General features: G+C 41.7%; 1 protein-coding gene across 1 annotated transcript in view; it reads right to left on the bottom strand.

Moving 5' to 3' along the window:
- The window catches only part of CTNND2 (catenin delta 2), a 943287-nt gene that overhangs the window by 383177 nt on the left and 541603 nt on the right, over positions 1-18507 (bottom strand). Inside the window, exon 8 of the mRNA XM_082458356.1 lies at positions 12130-12324. Within this exon, the coding sequence (XP_082314482.1) occupies positions 12130-12324 (195 nt within the window). The remainder of the gene's footprint in view (positions 1-12129; positions 12325-18507) is intronic.

Raw genomic sequence — 18507 nt, 5'->3', positions numbered from 1 at the left:
ACACCTAAATTGTTTGGAGAAGATTTGACACCAGTTACTAAAATTGATTTGACTATTTCCAAACTGCATTTCAGTTTTTTGTTTCCTTCCTGGGTTCTTTGGAGTTTGTTTCCTGTCATTATTTTTATCCGGTTCTCAAAAATACTTGACGTCTAAGGTTTAGCTGACATATACAATGAAAATAGCATCTTCCATATTAATAGAATGCGACCTGTTATTAACTGTTGTGATATTTAGCCATGATCAATATTAGATAGCACCTTTACTTTCTAGCATTGTAGATCAGAATATATCCCAAATACAGCCAGTGTCTAGATAAGGCCATTTATACCATGCGAGCTCTACGTGGAATTAGTTTTCAATTACGAATCACACCCTACAACTCGGACTTTCTGAGCGCTTCATAGTGGATGGTGATAGAGCTTATTTTATCCTCTCTCTCATTAGAAGACATATGTGAAATCAAATACAAAAGAAATTATGTCATATTGAGGAAACAATGTTAATGTTAAAAGTTAAGGGTATCCTGTCGAAATGACAAAAAGTTGCGAAGTGAACTGGAGAAACATATCCTAATATGAGAGCTGATTTTAACAGAGTTCAGGGCTTCTCATTCCAATGAACTTTTAATACTTAATCTTATAATAACCAAAATTAGGAGACTAGGCACTGTGACGTGGTGAAGACTAGAAAAATATTTAAGAAAACTTTCTAATCAAAAAGTGTGTATTTTCCCAGAAGAGCAGTATTTTGAAATGATGAGGGCTGCCCTGATGGATTAAGTTTCAAAGTCATTAGATTAGACTAATAAACATTAAGTTCACAACCAGAAAATCTGTCTTATGTCTTTATGCAATTTATGGAGCATTTATATTGTCTCCAAAATTTTACAAGCATGTCTAATTAAAATTCATGTTTTAAAATTTATGAACAATGTGCTTTATGTCATGGGGGCAGGGGTTAAAAATTCAGGTCAGGCATAACCATGCTCTTGGAAGAACAAATGCAAAGAGGTAAACAAAATTTCATTTTCTAGAAGAGTTGTGAAAAGCCAGCCAGCAAATCAAGGGCAAACGGGGAAAACTAACTATAACCTGACATTTTTCAGATAAATGCATTTTTTCCATGCAGGAACTAAATATCTGCACTTAAGCTTGCTGAAAAGGGTTACTAATATCAGAAAACAATCCTTTTCTATACAAAATTATTTGTTATTAATACATTAGGTATAGTGATTAACAGGAAGGGAGGACAAAATGGCAGAGACCAGGATTTAATAATGAAACGTGGGCTTTCCTGGTGGCGCAGTGGTTGAGAATCTGCCTGCTAATGCGGGGGACACAGGTTCGAGCCCTGGTCTGGGAAGATCCCACATGCCGCGGAGCAACTGGGCCCGTGAGCCACAATTACTGAGCCTGCGCGTCTGGAGCCTGTGCTCCGCAACAAGAGAGGCCGCGATAGTGAGAGGCCCCCGCACCGCGATGAAGAGTAGCCCCCGCTTGCCGCAACTAGAGAAGGCCCTCGCACAGAAACAAAGACCCAACACAGCCAAAAATAAACAAATAAATAAATAAATTTATTAAAAAAAAAAAATACCACGGGCTTCATTACCTCACTGACGATGCAGCCATTCTCTTAAAAAAAAAAAAAAAAAGAAACGTGAAGAAACACTCTTGTTAAAAAACTGATAATATAGGTAAGGGAAACAAACTAACTAGCCACACCAGAAACTCTCAAAGGACTATACATTTAAAAAGAATAGGGACTTCCCTGGTGGTCCAGTGGTTAGGACTCCGCCCTTCCAATGCAGGGAGCACAAGTTTGATCCTGGTCAGGGAACTAAGATCTTGCAAGCCGTGTGGCACGGCCAGGAAAAAGGGGGAAAAAAAGGTATTAAAAAAATAGTAATATAGTATAACAAGAGGAGCTTAAGAAAAACAATGCCAGGAGCAAACAAAAAATTATGCAGAGGATAAGGGAGACTGGGGCAAAACGAGAAAATAAGGTGTGAAATGCAATTAACTGAGCAGAAACAAGAAGGCAACATCTCAGTGTATGAGGAGGGAGAAAAGGTGAAGGAAAGTTTATGAACATTGTTAGGCTCAGATATGTATTCTACTTTGGCCTTTTCAGGGGCCAAATGAAATGTCAGGGAACGCGTTCAGAGCTTGGCTTCTGAAGTTAGAGAATCAGGTCCACATTTGGGCTTTTTGGTCAATTGTTTGTATCGAGCAAGAAACTGAGCTCTCAAAGCTCCAGTTTCCTGACTGTAAAGTGAAGAGAAGACAATGACCCCGTGGGATCATTGTTTGCTTTAAATGCATGAAATCGTTTAATGCCTAATATGTGCAAAATGTTAAACAAATGAGCTATTATTATTGCCTAACAATGCTGAAATGAGCTCACATTAGAAAAGGGATTGTACATATTGCTTTGGAGTGACAGGCCCTTGCCACTGGATAGCAGACTTTATAGCTCCTGTAAGCACTTCATTTGTGTGGACTCACATTTTGTCCAACAACTCTATAGAAGAATAAACATGTCATTCTCACTTTACAGGTGGGAAACTGAGGCACAGAGAGATGATATGACTTGCCCAAGTTTGCCTTATATTTAGTAGAGGAGGAATTCAAGCCCTTGCACCCTGCTTCCAGAGTTTATGCTTACAGGTTTATCAGCTGAACTAGGTTTATAACCTCAAATATGTGTATTACTGAATTACCTAACACAGTGAGAAAACTTAGAAAAATGATGAGAGCCCTAAAATTAAGGGTAATGTCTACCAAAAGTACAGAGAAGAGACAGATTTATAATAGGAATCAACAATCTGAATATTCTACTGGAAAAAACTACTACACCTTGGTGGGCTAACTAATTTACACCATTTCTCATTTAATTGAATTTATTGAGATATGCAGAAAAATCTAACTTTGTTCATTTATAGGAAAATCAAGAATATGATACATATAGTTATCTTAATTTTATTTTAAAGAAGTGTTTTGAGTCTTCGTTTAATCAGTGATACTACTATATTAAGAAAAAAGACGGTGGACTATGAAATTTAAGACGGGTAAACAACTTCCAGAAAGATCATATTTGAAAAAAAAAATCACAATCACATTTCTGTCACTTGACAAATGGCCTTTCAGAAGTATTCCTGAAGCCATACGTTTCAACTTTTTTAGGTCACAATAAATAGAGTACCTGATGAGAATTTCAAAATATAAAATTAGAACTCAAACTGATACTGCCAAATTCAAATAAATTAGAGACTGATCAATGCAAGGAAAATAATGCAAAATCGCAATACAAATGGGGAGAAAAATACACTATTTTAAAGGGTAGGTTATATGATCACATAGAAGAAAATGCATGAGAAACTAAGAGATCTCAAAGTAGCCATCGGTAATGTAACAATGTAATACCTTATATTTTTTTAAGCATGAGGTAAAAGAATGATTTCAACACGTTAAAACTGATTTCTCCCTTTTTGCCTTGCCTGTTCAGACTGCGGTGTGTTTGATGTAGACTGTGGCTCTCTATTAATACAGATAAGCCGATACTGATCATACGATTAAAAGACTTTAGCACAAATTTTCCCTTAATTTCTGTCTTGTTATACTCGGTTGGCCAAAAAGTGCGTTCGGATTTTTCGTAAGCCGGCACGGAGGAACCCGAAAGGACGTTATGGCCTACGTTTTCTCTCATTTGAGTTTTAGAGCTCAGTTGACCAAATCACCCACCTTGGAGGATTACTCTATTCAACTGAACTTTCTTATGGCAAACATTTGAAGTAAAAGGTGCTTTTATCAGCTCTGTAAACACTCCTCTCTCTTCTCACCTGCTCTGCAAACAGCCCCTTCTCCCCTCAATAAGCTCTTCCAACTCAAGTGAATCACACTGCTGGTCTCTTTGGGGAGAGTTTCAAAGTAGCCTCTTCGGGGAGATTTTAAAAGTAGCCTCTTCAGCAGTTGACCTGACACTTCACTTTTTCATGCTGTTCATGAAATTATCTGTTTTCCAAAGAGCTACACAAATAAAGGTCTAGTGCGTAAAGGGAAAAATAAATAGATGTTTTATGTGTTGTATTTTGTTTGAAAGAAGGGAAGGGAGATCCTTTTTAATAAAAGCAAACATTCTATTTTGATGAGGATAGATGGTCACATGCATTATTTACTGACAATGGGAAAAAAAGGAGAACAGTATAAAATACAAGACTCTGGCACATGAAGAAACTTGGGGGATGGAATATAAAGTAGGGTTCAACAGAAAAAAGAAAAAACATTTATTTTTGTTTTGGATTATTTATCTTTGCTTTTATGTATATTTGTACATAGAGATATGAAAACATAAAATACTTTTACACATTTTATAGAATACAAAGTAAGCAAACAATAAGCTGATTAAATAACATTCCTTCTGCAAGCTCAGAAAATAAAAATGGCTTAGGTGACAATGGGTCCAAAAACATGGCCTATATACCTTTAAAGTTATTACTTAAATAATAACAACTCTATCATTTCAGGGATGAGGAACCTTCACCACCCAATCTACTATATTCCCAGTAGTATTATCATCTAGAACTGAATTATACATGTCTTCCAATTTTCTGCACTCTGCACAGGTTGATCCAAGCTAAGCTCAATGGAAAAATATTCAAGGGTAAATTTAACATCATCTTTTAACTTCATATGTCATTATTTTTGTGGGGGAGAGGCATTTCATGCGGGATTATTATTAGTGTTGATGTTGATTACCGATGTTCATGTTGTTGCTTCTAAATTGTATTGACTGTTCTACCAGCAAACACTCTGTTCTCCTTCAGCTGTAATTAGACTTTGTATTTACACCATTTTAGGTGAATTGATATAGGTAAGCATCTGGAAGCTCTTCTTGGTTTTAAGATGATATTTATCACTGGGCTCATTAAAAATTTCCAGTTGGGTAATCATGTGCCCCTGACTTTTTAGACTTAAAAGAGGTAAAAATTTTAACTAAGAGGTTATGGAGGATCTAATTTGACTTGCTCCAGTGGGAAGCAATCATTTTTACAATTTGAAGTAGCAGCCTTTAATAAGTAATAAACTGTTAATATTCCACCTTTTGTGGACTCAAAAGATGAATTTCATTGAAAATGTTATTTATATTTTATTGAAGAATAGCAATAAAATTTTATGAATATGAAGGTTCTATGTAATCCCTCTATAACTTTATGAAGTATTGGCTATTAGTGCAGAAAGTTAAGTTTTTTAAAAAATGCTTTCTCCATATGGGCAAATATTTTCATCCCATTCTTATTTCTTGTTATGTTGCAATATTTGTCAACCTCATAAGGATATTTAGCAGGGTTTCTCCTTGCAGCGTACCTACTCTAATTCATTCTTTATTAGAAGCTGACACATTCATCACAGAAAGCTTGTTTTCTCCACTCAGGATCACATTTATCCAAAAGGAAATTCATGTGACTATCAACCCAGCCGATGTTGGCCATTTTTGCTAGTTTAGAAAGATGTGTTTGGGGGGTTGTCAGAGTCAAGTATTTACGTTCATCAAATGACTCCTAAGTTGACAGTCATTGATATGTTTGAGTTTGAAATAAAAATCTGTGTCATCTTAATAGACTTTAGCATAAGCAAATCCATGAGAGTCACAAGTTCTTTGTCTGGCCGTGCTCCTTATTATATAAGCTCTGGTTTGGACAAGCCTTATCCTGGACAAAAGGTACGTTTTATTTAAACCGACGCCCTCATTAAAAGTGTGCCTCTTTAACTTTTCATTGTGCAAGAAGTAAAGACTCAGACGTTGGGTGGATGGTCCTGGAAGAGCAGGTGGGGATATTCGCTCTACTGCCCCACTCACCGCTCAGTGGCCTGGTCTTCTGCTGCAGCCAGAGCATCCTGTCTCCTTGCCCAGGGAGACAGCACGGATGCATCTGATAAGAGGGTCCCCTCTGGGGAGCCCTGTTGGGTGGCGACCACTGCTGATTCAGGAAGTGACCCTTTTATGTTCTCTCATGCTGCTAGATCTCCGGGGCCATCATGCTGGCTCCTGTCTCAGTCCTGTCTTGGTGCCCCCAGGGGCAGCTGCTCTACTGTCTCTGCCACCCTACAAAGTCACATCTGGGCCCAGGGAGGCTGGGGGGTCATCCTCCGAGCCCGCTCCCTTCTGCTGGGACTGCGTGCGGGAAATGGTCTGTGGTTCTTGTTGCCAACTAAAAGCTGGCACTTGCCACCTGCCTCTACAGGGATGAAATCACAAGCTGCTGTGACCGCTGACCTTCAACACCCCCTAAAAGGAGTTCAGGGTGGAGATGAGGAATGATGCACTCTGTGCTCTGGGCAAAACTGGCAGAACAGGTCTTCAGATAGTTAGATACTTTCAGGGGAAGATTTTATGAGCCCACTTCTTACATCTCCTCACATCTAGAAAAGCACTAAAATCATTAAAGGTGACGTCTGCTCCTTGTGACTAGCAGAAACCTTCTGCCAAAAATATGTGCTCGATTGCATGTACCCCCCCTTCACCAAAATCACATCTATACTGACCTTCCCCCCCGCCTCTTTGGACCAGTTCCTCAGAGCTATCTGAGATGCTGTCTCCCAGGCTATAGTCCTCATTTTGCCCCAAATAAAACTTAACTCACATCTCTCACGTTGTGCATTGTTTTTTCAGTTGACATTGTCCAGCACTGGCTGGGGTGACTGAGCAGGAAGGGTCAGAGCTAGGTCTGGGGTGCGGGCAGAAGACCCTCTTCAGACCATGCTCCCTGGCACAGCCGTGGCCCACAGAGTTCTGGCCCAGCTGAATAAAATCTGATTGATTTCTTGTGTGTGAGTTGTGAACCCTGTTGTATGTTTTACCATCCACCAGCCTGCAGCGGGAGAGGGGAGAAGTGGGATTTGTCAACCCTGATTCTCTAACACGCACACAAATGTATACAAATGCACGTACGTAAGGCTCTGACATTATGGTTAGGAAGCTTTTTGGTTTGGGAAAGGCTCGAGGACCTTTATTGAACACCCAAAGGTAGACTGTGCTCCTTGTCTGAATCGGGATCTAAATCAGTCTTCATAATAAAGTAACAGGGGTGAGAGGGTAACTATGGTGGCCAAGACAGAGAGAGGGAAAAAAGATGGCGGTAGGTTGGGTATAGGGGGAGAAGCTAACTGAGAAATCGCCTTTGGAGGGGAAGTTTAGGGAGCTTCAATCTGTCTCATCTTCAAGGACTACAGCTGTTTCCTGCTCTTCTCGGTATAGTTATCTCGGTGTATCTCTCAGCTCTAGCACAATCTATAACTCAGGATGGCCTTAGTGGTGTTTGGAAAGGGAGGCCCAGGGATGGGGTCAGCATGGGCCTGAGCAGGGATGGGAGAGAAGAGTGGCCACAGGAGATAATGCCCGGGACCCTGAGCCAGGTGGAAGCAGAGCTGAAGCACTGAGGGACCAAGGGCGGGTACCACTCCACAGCCCCACTCCCTGCTGAGAAACTAAAGGATGACCTGGGAGGGTTTCAAGAATCGTGTATAGTGCAGTCTTGAGTTACATGTTATCTAGGAAAGAAACGACAGTATGTGTTGTTTTTGTGCTTTTTTTTTTTTTTTTTAACAGATAAGGTCATTTTAATTTTGCAATTGTATAAAGAAGACGGGATTTTTTTTTTCCCTGTTTTTCCTGTGAGAGGAAAATACATATTAGTAAGTAAAATTATTTCAATTTAGTTGAATTTGTGCCCAATCTAAGCAAGTGAGTCAGGCATCCAAGAAACTAATTTGAATGGTTGACCGTTCAAAGGAGTTACTTTTGAGCCTCTGAGTCCGGTGTCACCAGTTGAGGGATGTCCTTTTCTCTTTTGTAATGATCCTGCTTGCTTAATTTTGAATATGTTCTATTTTTTTTGGTGCTTTTCTTAATCCTCTGTCTTCATTTTTGTCTGGAATATTCATTTAGCCTTTAATATATTACCTTCCGTTACCAGTTATTTTTTCCTATTTTAGGTCCTTCTCTGAAACTAAAATGAGCATGCGTGAGGACAAGGAGTTGGTTTAAGCTTCTTTGGACCCGAAGCCCATCGAGCACGTGGTTTGTCTTCACCAGATATTATCTGATTAACACAGGACACAGGAAATCCTGACGCTGTCTAGATGAAAATGGGTGTATATTTATTTCGTTTTTGAATGATGATTTTTACAAATGCAGGGTCAACCAAGATGACTGTTAAGAACCCAGGTCCCAGGGCAAAACTGCCTGGGTGTGAAGGTTTAAAGACTGGCTCCATACAACCTGTGTGACCTTGGGCAGATTACTCAACATCTCTGTGCCTCAGTATTCTGATGCGTAAAGTGAGCATCATAATAGCACCTCCTTCATAGGGCGGTTCTGAGGATTAGTAAATACATTCAAAGCATTGAGAACCATCGCTGAAAGTGGCGACGTGCTATATGCTTTGTCATTCTGTCTCACCTGCTTGATGCTATGGCACCATCTAGGAATTCCCAAATTGTTAAGGCCAATACACTTGACTTCACTCCCAAGTGGGGATTCCCTCAAGAGCAGCAAGTGGCCTTCAATTCCCCTGCCCCACTCTCCTGGAAGTATCCTCTGGAAATGCTCTACAGATGGAACTGAAGGACCCCCGGCCAGTGGCCTTACTTCACAGCAGAGAGGTAAGGCTGAAGAGTCACCTCGGCCACCGATCTGAGCCAAAAGCCAGTGACCCCGGAACAGTTCAGGTCTAACAGGCCTCGTAAGAACCTGTCCTCTTCTCCCAAGGAATTAGGGTATTTGCTCTGACTCTGGAAGCTTCTTAAAGGTCTGTACCAGTGGTGGCACTAAGTGTGGGGTGTGTATAGCACAGGGGATGTGAAAAATAACCCTCTGGATATGGAAAAGCAATCTTTTTTTTTTTTTAACTTTATTTTTTATTTTTTTGGTCGCACCGCATGGCTTGTGGGATCTTAGTTCCCCGATCAGGGATCAAACCGGGGCCCCCGACAGTGAGAGCACGGTGTCCTAACCACTGGACCGCCAGGGAATTCCTGGGAAAGCGATCTTAAAATGTTTCTTTATTGAAGTTTAATCTTGCCTTTACTAGATATAATTTAATACTATTGTATAATATGTATGTAATTTATAAGTGAGAGATATATACCCGTATTAAAAGCATTTTCTCAAACACGTGGGTTCTGACAGAGACAGTTCCTGGAGGTGCAGGGTTAGCTGGGAAAGGGTAAGTACTAGAAATGAATTCAGGATAGAAACAGGGAGTAACCTGAGCAGGTGTGAGGGAGAGAGGGCTTGTGGCTTTATGCTTAGGCACTGGAGAGGTGGCTTCTCCCCACCTGTCCCCAAGAGACCACCCCATGCACTTCTGGAAATTTCCATAGTGTTGTGGAAATCAGCATATTTCCTCAAAAGTGCCTCAAGTTCAAAGATGCGGGCAGGGAGGGTCTTGGGCATCTGGATGGCACACCTCAACAGATCTCGGCCAGGGCAGAGGTTACTATTACTGGGAAAGGGCTGGGCAGACAGATTGTCCCCTCTGAAGCACTCAGAGGACACTCCTGCCTTCTCTCAGAGGAGAGAGAGGAGAAAAACACTCGTTTATTCATTCAGCCTGGCTCTCCACTGATGGCTTAGAACGGGGGTCAGCAAACTTCTGTAAAGGGCCAGTAAGTAAGTATTCTCAGCTTGACCAACCATATCGTCTCTGTCACTATTCAACTGGGCGGCTGCAGGGTGACAGCAACTACAGATGATCTGGAAACAAAAGGGTGGGGCTGTATTCCAATAACTGTTTATGGACTCTGAAATTTGGATTTCATATGACTTTTACATATCCCCAAATATTATCCATCTTTTGACTGCAAACCATTTAAAAATGTGATAATCGGGCTTCCCTGGTGGTGCAGTGGTTGAGAATCTGCCTGCTAATGCAGGGGACACGGGTTCGAGCCCTGGTCTGGGAAGATCCCACATGCCGCGGAGGAACTAGGCCCGTGAGCCACAACTACTGAGCCTGCGCGTCTGGAGCCTGTGCTCCGCAACAAGAGAGGCTGCGACAGTGAGAGGCCCGCGCACCGCGATGAAGAGTGGACCCCACTTGCCGCAACTAGAGAAAGCCCTTGCACAGAAACGAAGACCCAACACAGCCAAAAATAAATAAATTAATTAATTAATTAAAAATGAGTTTAAGAACAACAACAAAGACCCAATACATTTTAAAAATAAATAAATAAATAAAAATGTGATTATCGTTTTTAACGCACAAGCACTACTACAACAGGTGACAAGCTGGGTTTAGACTGTGAGCCATACTTTGCCAACCCCAGGCTTAGAGAAAACACTACTTTTGTTGTTGTCATTGTTCTTTTTTTTTTTTTTTTTTAAGTGTGAACATCATTCCTGGTCCTTAATTTACGATCGATGAATGAAACATTTTTTTCCTATTGTAGCTAATTTTTCATTAAACCTCCAGAAGTTTATCAACGAGAGCTAATTCTAAAAGCCTATAAATATGGAACAGAGAATCAACATAATCCCTTTTGTTGTCAGTTTTTCTTCAAATTAGATATTGAATGTCACCAAGATTGTTATCTTTGTCTTTTATAAGGAGTGGGTGGAAATAAAATTACCCTAGTTAATAATATGCAACAAGCTAAATGTTAAAATAGCCCAGCCTCAGACTGGAGTAGATTTAGCAGGCTGAAGGTGAGAGAAACTCTGACAGAAGAATAAATGGGTATTCTTTCTACCTAAACTAAGATATGTACTATTAACACTGGAGGGCATTTACAATGTCGAGTAAAATCAAGGAGTATTTTGTGCTTTTCTTCCTATGATGCAGTGAAATACTGAAATGTAAATATCAATAATCAGTTAGAAAAGCAACGTAGCTTGCCTGGATTTCAAAACATATAATTTAGTATCATAATGTAGTTTAACAAAATTGCTATGATCTACTTCTTGGGAACTGGAAGTTACGACAGTCTGAAGATGCAGTGCCCGGTGCCAAGGCCTGGACCGGAGCTTCCGCGTCCCCATACCTCGGCCCCTGCCCGGGATAATGTGTATCATTAGAAATGAAGGAGACAGCTCGACTGTCTGCAAACCGGCAGCATACTGTTTTCTAAGTTAACTTAGCCACGGGAGGATTTACAGGAAGTGCAATTCTCAGTATCTTCTTAATGATATTGATTTTACAGTTAAGATAAATGTGCTCTAGCACATTTAATCATGACATTTAACCAGTTATTTTGCAAATGGCTTCATGTTCTGGAAGACACTTGTCCTTCTTCACGTGGCCTAAGGTTGTGTCAATTCAAAATATATATTTAATCCAGGAAAGCTATACAGTTGACTGAACCATATGCAATTGCCAATAACCGACTTTTCAGAAATAATTTCATATGATTCAACCTAATAGTGTGTATGAAATAAATTCTCAGTTGGCTTTACAAAATACGCTACATTTTTTAGTAAATATGCTTTTTTCCCACCAAGCTTGCCAAACAGGTAGACTGTGTCATTAAAAAAACACTTACCAGCATGAGGCATATGCCTTTATATGTCCTGTATAGTGACTGTGCTTTCCTAAAGTAGTTATATTCATTAAATACGTTAATAATGATGTACAAAAAATTGGTACTGCTTCCTTCGATTTGCCTGTGTGACAAAATGAGCTGACAACCCCCCTGTACTTATTTCATTTACAGTCTACTCAGGGAGCTAAAGTGGAGTCGTATTTGGTTTCTCTCCTCATCACAAATATTAATGAGAAAAGCAGGTCATATCATAATGCTTCTGAGGAAACAGGACATACACACACACACGCACACACCTTTCACAAGGGCGTGTTCTTTAAGCTTCCAAGCAGGCCCACCCCTCTGTGAACAGGCCCCCCTCTGTGGACAAGCCACCCCTCTGTGGACAGGTCCACCCTCTGTGGACAAGCCACCCCTCTGTGGACAAGCCACCCCTCTGTGGACAGGCCACTCCACTGTGGACAGGCCCCCCTTCCGTGGACAGGCCCACCCTCTGTGGACAGGCCACTCCACTGTGGACAGGCCCCCCTTGTGTGGTCAGGCCCACCCTCTGTGGACAGGTCCCCCACCAGGGGTCCTGAGTACACACCTGTGCTCGTGCGGTACGTGCCCGTGTGTGCTGGCGGCAGAGGGTCCCCCTGGCTCTGGCTGAGACTCCTCATGGGGGGCTTCTGATAGACGCGGTCTTCATAGATGGGGTCTATGTGGTGCTCTGGGGACTGCAGGGCCCGCAGCTCCGGGCCCAGGTGGCCGTGCTGGCTGCTGTATGAGGCCCGGGACCCAGCTGAAAGGAATGGACAAGGAGACAGTAAGACCCGACCGACATTCAAACAGAACTTGTTTGAACAAAGACATATTTGAATTTGGGGGGGACAGGAATGTTGAAATCTGCAGAAATCAAATGAATGGCAGCAAGAGGTCAAGCTAATCAGCTTATCTGCATCACCCAGCTGCCTTGCTTTGCTCCCAAACCTGATCTCTGTATAAGGATGATAATGATTCTGAGATAAATCCTCATTGAACAGGGCCAGTGAAACAGCATTTTTCCCAGCCTAACGAATGTAGCAGTTTTCCTCACTAAAGCAATCAGGCAGACTGAAGTCAAACCTAAAAAGCTCTTTATTATCCCTTAGTCCTTGCACCTGAAATTTTACAACAGGAATTCTCATTTAAAACGATGAGCAAATGCACAAGCCATGGTGGCAAGTCAAGCCGTCTTGATGCTGTTCTTGAAAAGTGGACCAGAATTTGTTCTCATCAGCAGTTCTTCCCTGGACGATGAATGAACCAAAATGTTCAGACTTAACAGTAGTCTAAATCCCTGAGAGAAGCAGATTTTAAAGAAAAAGCTTTTCAAGTTACGTTTTCCTTTACTCTTACCCTCCAAATTGAAGGATCTGCATTTAGTCTACCTTCCTCTGAAACAGTTCAAATGGTTGCCACAAACTGGTTTAATTTATAAATCGAGGTTACACAGCATGTGCCTGTAGTGTTCGTAAATCCTTATTTGTGTCTTTTTTTTTTCTTTCTTGCACTGTGTGGGAAGAGGTGTGGCTTTGAAGCAGTGCTGTGGGCCAGGGAATCTCTGCGCAAGAGGAAACACTCTCAAGAGGGTTAAGAGCTTGAGTTGACACACGAAAAAGAAGACGTTGACTGAGACCGAATATTTCGTCCGAGGGAAAGCCAGAGTCACAGGAGTAGACATGCCAGGAGAATCATCTCCACGGGGACAGATGGGGTGGAGGACATCTAGGGACAGCGAAGGGGCATCAAGGAGAGACGGTTATCTAACAATGGTGAGTACAGGACACACACGAAACCCAAACAAGGCTACAGATGATTTTAGCAAAGACCCTTCAGCTAACTCTCCAAAGCTAATAACCCGCATGGCACGCTGGGATTTAACAGTCAACTGCCTTTGAATAGTCCCAACTGGGAGCCCTCCATTCCAGCTTAAAGTTAGAGGGCGTTGGAATTCCTTGATTTTGGTTGTGTTTGTGGACAGTTCTCCCTCGGTCCTGCTGTTCCCCGGCCTTCACCGGTGGCCACCTTAAAGCCAACATCTTCAGTGCTCAAAGACTGGGCTGCTTCTTCAGAATGATCTAACCCCAAAGATTTTGATATTCTTGTCTAGTATATTTGAGGACAAAGCCACTCAAAAGTTTTGAAATTGCCAACAGATAAATGTTTTACTGGTATATTTTACACAGGCTGCTTTACATTTAAATCAACAGAGAACAGAGCAATTCCGAAGGACTGGGGCAGTGCTAAGACTTCCATGAGTTCAGTCTTGATAACAATCACTGAATGTTTTAAGGAAAGGAAGGGAATCAAGTAGGCAAGTTCCATACCTTTCCCTTTGCTAGTAATTAAATAAGTTCTGATTTAGAGAGCGTTCAGATGAGTGATAGATTCAAAATAACTGTTTTACATAATTAGGTTCATTGCATCTGATTTATCAAATGCCAACATCACACTGAATATTATCACATGCTCGTATTTTCCAGGAATCTATTTAAGTACAATAAGCCTCGAGTTCCTGCTGTCAGTTCTTTCTACCTCTGAAGGTTTTGATAATATTGCCAAGAACTTACAAGTGTAAAAAACAAGGAAACAGTCATTACATCCAAATGTCATATAGTTAAATAAAAGTTATCCATCCCTGGTAGATTTAGAGGTGTAACTTTATCACCATTCCTCGATTCTAAGCAGCTAAAAATATCCAACGATGAACAGTAAAAGGATCTGCTGATCTTTTAAGTGGCGACATGAGCTGAGGGTATGTGTGAAAATCCTCTTCTTATAAGCATTTACTGGGCATTAGGAAATTTTTATTAGTATCATAAATCAGAAATTAATGACCAAGGGTCCTAGGCGAGGAGCAAGAATCTTAAGATAAGGCCTACCTCTGTGGATAGCAGAATTTCTATGTGCTGGTATTAAGAAAAATGCAATAGTACAATTATTAAACATTTGGAGAGTATACTACACTTTTTTATTAGCATGCTTTTGACAGAACTGTAAGTTCATAGTGTTTCCCTGTGGAGACACTTGTGCAAAATACCTTTGCATATTTAAGCATTATGCATAGAGCTGAGATAAGGCATTTTAAACCAAGCATTGTTTGCACTCCTTTTATTCACTGTGGTCAGGTTTTAGTTGCTCGTGGCTGGGTGGGCACAGTTAATGGGAAGAGAGACAGAACTAGGAGAAAAAAGAGGGGCAAGGAATTAAAGGTTAAAAGTGAAACTTCTGGAATTCATGCCCTCTACCACTCTTGCTCAAGAAAGAACATATCAGGCCCCGACTAACAAGGCCTGTTTTATTTGGGGCAATTTCAAGAAAAAAAAAAAATCTCACACAACCTCTTCTCTGAATAGGCTCCAAAATCCATGAGATGGTGTATATATTTGCTGATTCAAAGAAAATACACTTTTCTTGATACATGCACCCCAGTGTTCACTGCAGCACTATTTACAATAGCCAGGACATGGAAGCAACCTAAATGTCCATCAACAGAGGAATGGATAAAGAAGACGTGGTGTATATATACAATAGAATATTACTCAGCCGTAAAAAGGAACGAAATTGTGCCCTTTGCAGAGACGTGGATGGACCTAGAGACTGTCATACAGAGTGAAGTAAGTCAGAAAGAGAAAAGCAAATATCGTATATTAACGCATATATGTAGAATCTAAAAAAATGGTATAGATGAACTTATTTGCAAAGCCGAAGTAGAGACACAGACGTAGAGAACAAACATATGGACACCAAGGGGGAAGTTGGGGGTGGGATGAATTGGGAGACTGGGATTGACATATATCCACTACTATGTATAAAACAGATAACTAATGAGAACTGACTGTATAGCACAGGGAACTCTACTCAGTGCCTGTGGTGACCTAAATGGGAAGGAAATCCAAGGAAGAGGGGATATATGTATACATGTGGCTGATTCACTTTGCTGCACAGCAGAAAGTAGCACAGCATTGTAAAGCAACTATACTCCAATTTAAAAACAAGAACAAAAAGAAAATACGCTTTTCTTTAGTAGTAATTTTCTTTTACCATCACGGTCTATTTGACAGTGAGTGCTCAGCGTAACACTGGACTCAAAACACCACTAGTAAACATCTGCATCTTCGCCAGAAACTGGAACAATGTTAACAAGAAAAAATGCTGGAGAAACTCTGACTTCGTTAAAATGTCACGGATGTCCAGGCCAATTATGTTGGTGGAGAACAATTCTGAGAGCCTCACCTTGACCAAGCTGAGGGCTCAGAACAGCAGTGTGACAAAGGGCAATGGAAACATGGATGGGCCCAAGAGAAAAGGGAAAGCAGACCCCACGGACCAGCCCAACTGCATCAACCGGTCCCCCGCCATTGCAGACGCAGGTCATGCAAGTATAATACCTGTGTCCAGACTTTATGACCAATTTCTGCCACAACGCTTCCAGCATCCAATGTTAACCTTTCAATGCTATCATATGCTTTTACTCGTCCTACTTCTCCTCTTCAGAAGACAAAGTTTGGGTCTAGAGAGCCCAGGCCCTGGCAGTGTTCATATATAGTACGTTTCTGAAATCAATGGGTTTGAAGACTCACATCTGAAGCGTGAATGCTCAGCTTACAGGCTAAGAGAGGTTGTGAGCCAGGAGGGCTGAAAGGTAGTGTAACAACCCCATGGGTGCTCTGTGCAGGCCAGGCCCTCCTGCAGGTCCAGGAGCCCCGGAGGACTGGGAAGAACCAGCAAATTGATGCAGCAACAGGCCTGAGACACTTGCTGCCCAAGAGCTACCATGTGTCCTAGGACCTCAGTCACTGGCCCACTGCTGCTAGGGCTGACTCGGAAGCTCAGATGGCTCAGAACTGGTCACTCCTGGCCACTCGGCTGTGGTGCTGGTGATGGGAGGTGAGAGGAGAGGTTCAGTTCTGTGGCAGAGATGTGTAACCGAGCAGCACCCTATGGGGTCTTCCTGGGACAGACCCCTCCCGCCATGTCCTCTGCTGTAGCTCCTCTCTGAAGTACCTTGATAACAGTATCTGAGGCACGCTTCCTGAGTTGTTTTACGATGCTAAAACCACCACGAAATGGAAGAAATTAACTACTGGATGACCGTGAGCCCCAAGACCTACAGGTGCCCAAGGACTGATAATGTTAACTGTCCTGTTCCCTCACCATCAACCAGTCAGAGAACTGTGCACGATCACATACCCTGTGACCCCCCTCCCTCACCTGGCTTTTAAAAATGCTTTGCTGAAACCCTTCAGGGAGTTCGGGGTATCTTGAGCACGAGCCACCCATTCTCCTTGCTTGGCCTTGGCCCTGCAATAAACCTTTCTCTGATCCAATCGCTGACGTTCGGGTTTGTTTGGCCTCACTGTGCGTCGGGCACAGGAACTTGCATTGGGTAACAGATGGAGGTATGGGCTCCAGGGGCTCAGAGGGCAGACTGGACCCTGGAGAGTAGAGGGGCCCTAGACCTGGGACATCCCCTGGAGCTCTGTAGGTACCTTCACTCCAGCACCACCACTTACAAGAGTAACTCCTACACAGAAGTGTAAGCAGGTAGGTTAGGGGGTCCCTGGAGAAAGAGAACCAGGGATGGCTTTCTTGACAGAAGAGAATCCATTTTGGCCTAAGCCATTTTGTGATCTACGCCTGGCTACAGTTCTTGCCATTGAACAGGTCTCAGTAATTAGTGATCTTAAGGGAGGGAATGCAGAAACAAGGGAGGAGCATTCAAGAAACAACAGTGCAGCCTTGGGGCAGGGTCCTGGTTCCTTAAGGGATATACATAACAGTATACCTTTGAGTTCTGTAGAAACTAAAACCCTCACCCAGGTAGAGGATGGAAGGATGACGCTGACCTTCCTGACTTCAATCAGCTAAAGCTTGGCCTCTGTCAACCTGTGCCCCAATTCTATGCTGAATTCTCCTCTGCTCAAGCCCCCTCATGAATATGCATGGACCCTTAGCTTAAAACGTCCTCAATTTTGCTGTTTGGGGAGACTCTGCTTTGGCAAAGATCCCCTGTGTTCTCCTTATTTGCTGCAAGTAATAAATCATTCCTCTCCCTGCTCTTTGGCTTGGTTGTGGCTATTGGCTCGACACCCACCAAGAAGTGAACCCAGTTTTCGGGGAACAGAAGCTTGAAAGCATGGCTGCCCCCCTGATTCTGCACACAAAAGGGGGCCTTAGGAGCACAGACGTATAATGTCCAGCAGTTTGAAGTAAACTCAAATAGCATCTAAAGTAGTAATTCTACTGCTCTTTTCTTGTGTCATTTTTTTCCCAAACAAAGTGAAATAGGGAGACATGATTTGGGCTCCAGATCTGTGTTTAACCAGCTGGGCAAATCAAGGCAAGTCATTGAACCTCTCTGAGCCCTGGTTACCTCTAGTGTAAAAATACAAATAATAGTACATGTGTTTGTATGACATGGCATTGTGGGAGGATCAAGGTCAGAGAAATCTGTTTGAAGGGCTCTGCAATTGATAAAGCAGCGTAAAAATAGGTATTCTCACATCATTCAATCTTAGAATCAAGAAATTGTTATTTCATGAAAATACATCTTTTGATTCTAAAACACAAACACTATAATTTAAACTATCAAAATATCAAAAACAACTTAAGAGATTTAATTGTGAAATATTATGAATGGAAAAAAAACGGATAATTTTGTGAAGTATTATTGGAAAATGTAAATTTTAAGGTTTTATTTTTTCTTAAAAAATTAATGGTGCCTTTTAATGGATAATTGTAAAGAATGAAGGAATGAATGAAGTTCAAAGGGAAAGAAAGATTGAAATAACCAAGAGAAGGTGGAATCCTTTTTAGAAAGGGATATGGCATAAATTAAACCTGCTGAGCGAAGATAACAAACATCTGCTGATCCAGAAGGAAGCCAGTGACGGACTTGCAGGGAGTTCTTGACATGGAAAATAATTACGAAGCTGAAAGG

The sequence above is a fragment of the Balaenoptera physalus genome, assembly GCF_965194825.1.
Source record: "Balaenoptera physalus genome assembly, chromosome: 3".
NCBI lineage: Eukaryota > Metazoa > Chordata > Mammalia > Artiodactyla > Balaenopteridae > Balaenoptera > Balaenoptera physalus.
Note: the sequence above shows the minus strand (reverse complement) of the source record. Positions and strands in the feature narration are given on the sequence as shown.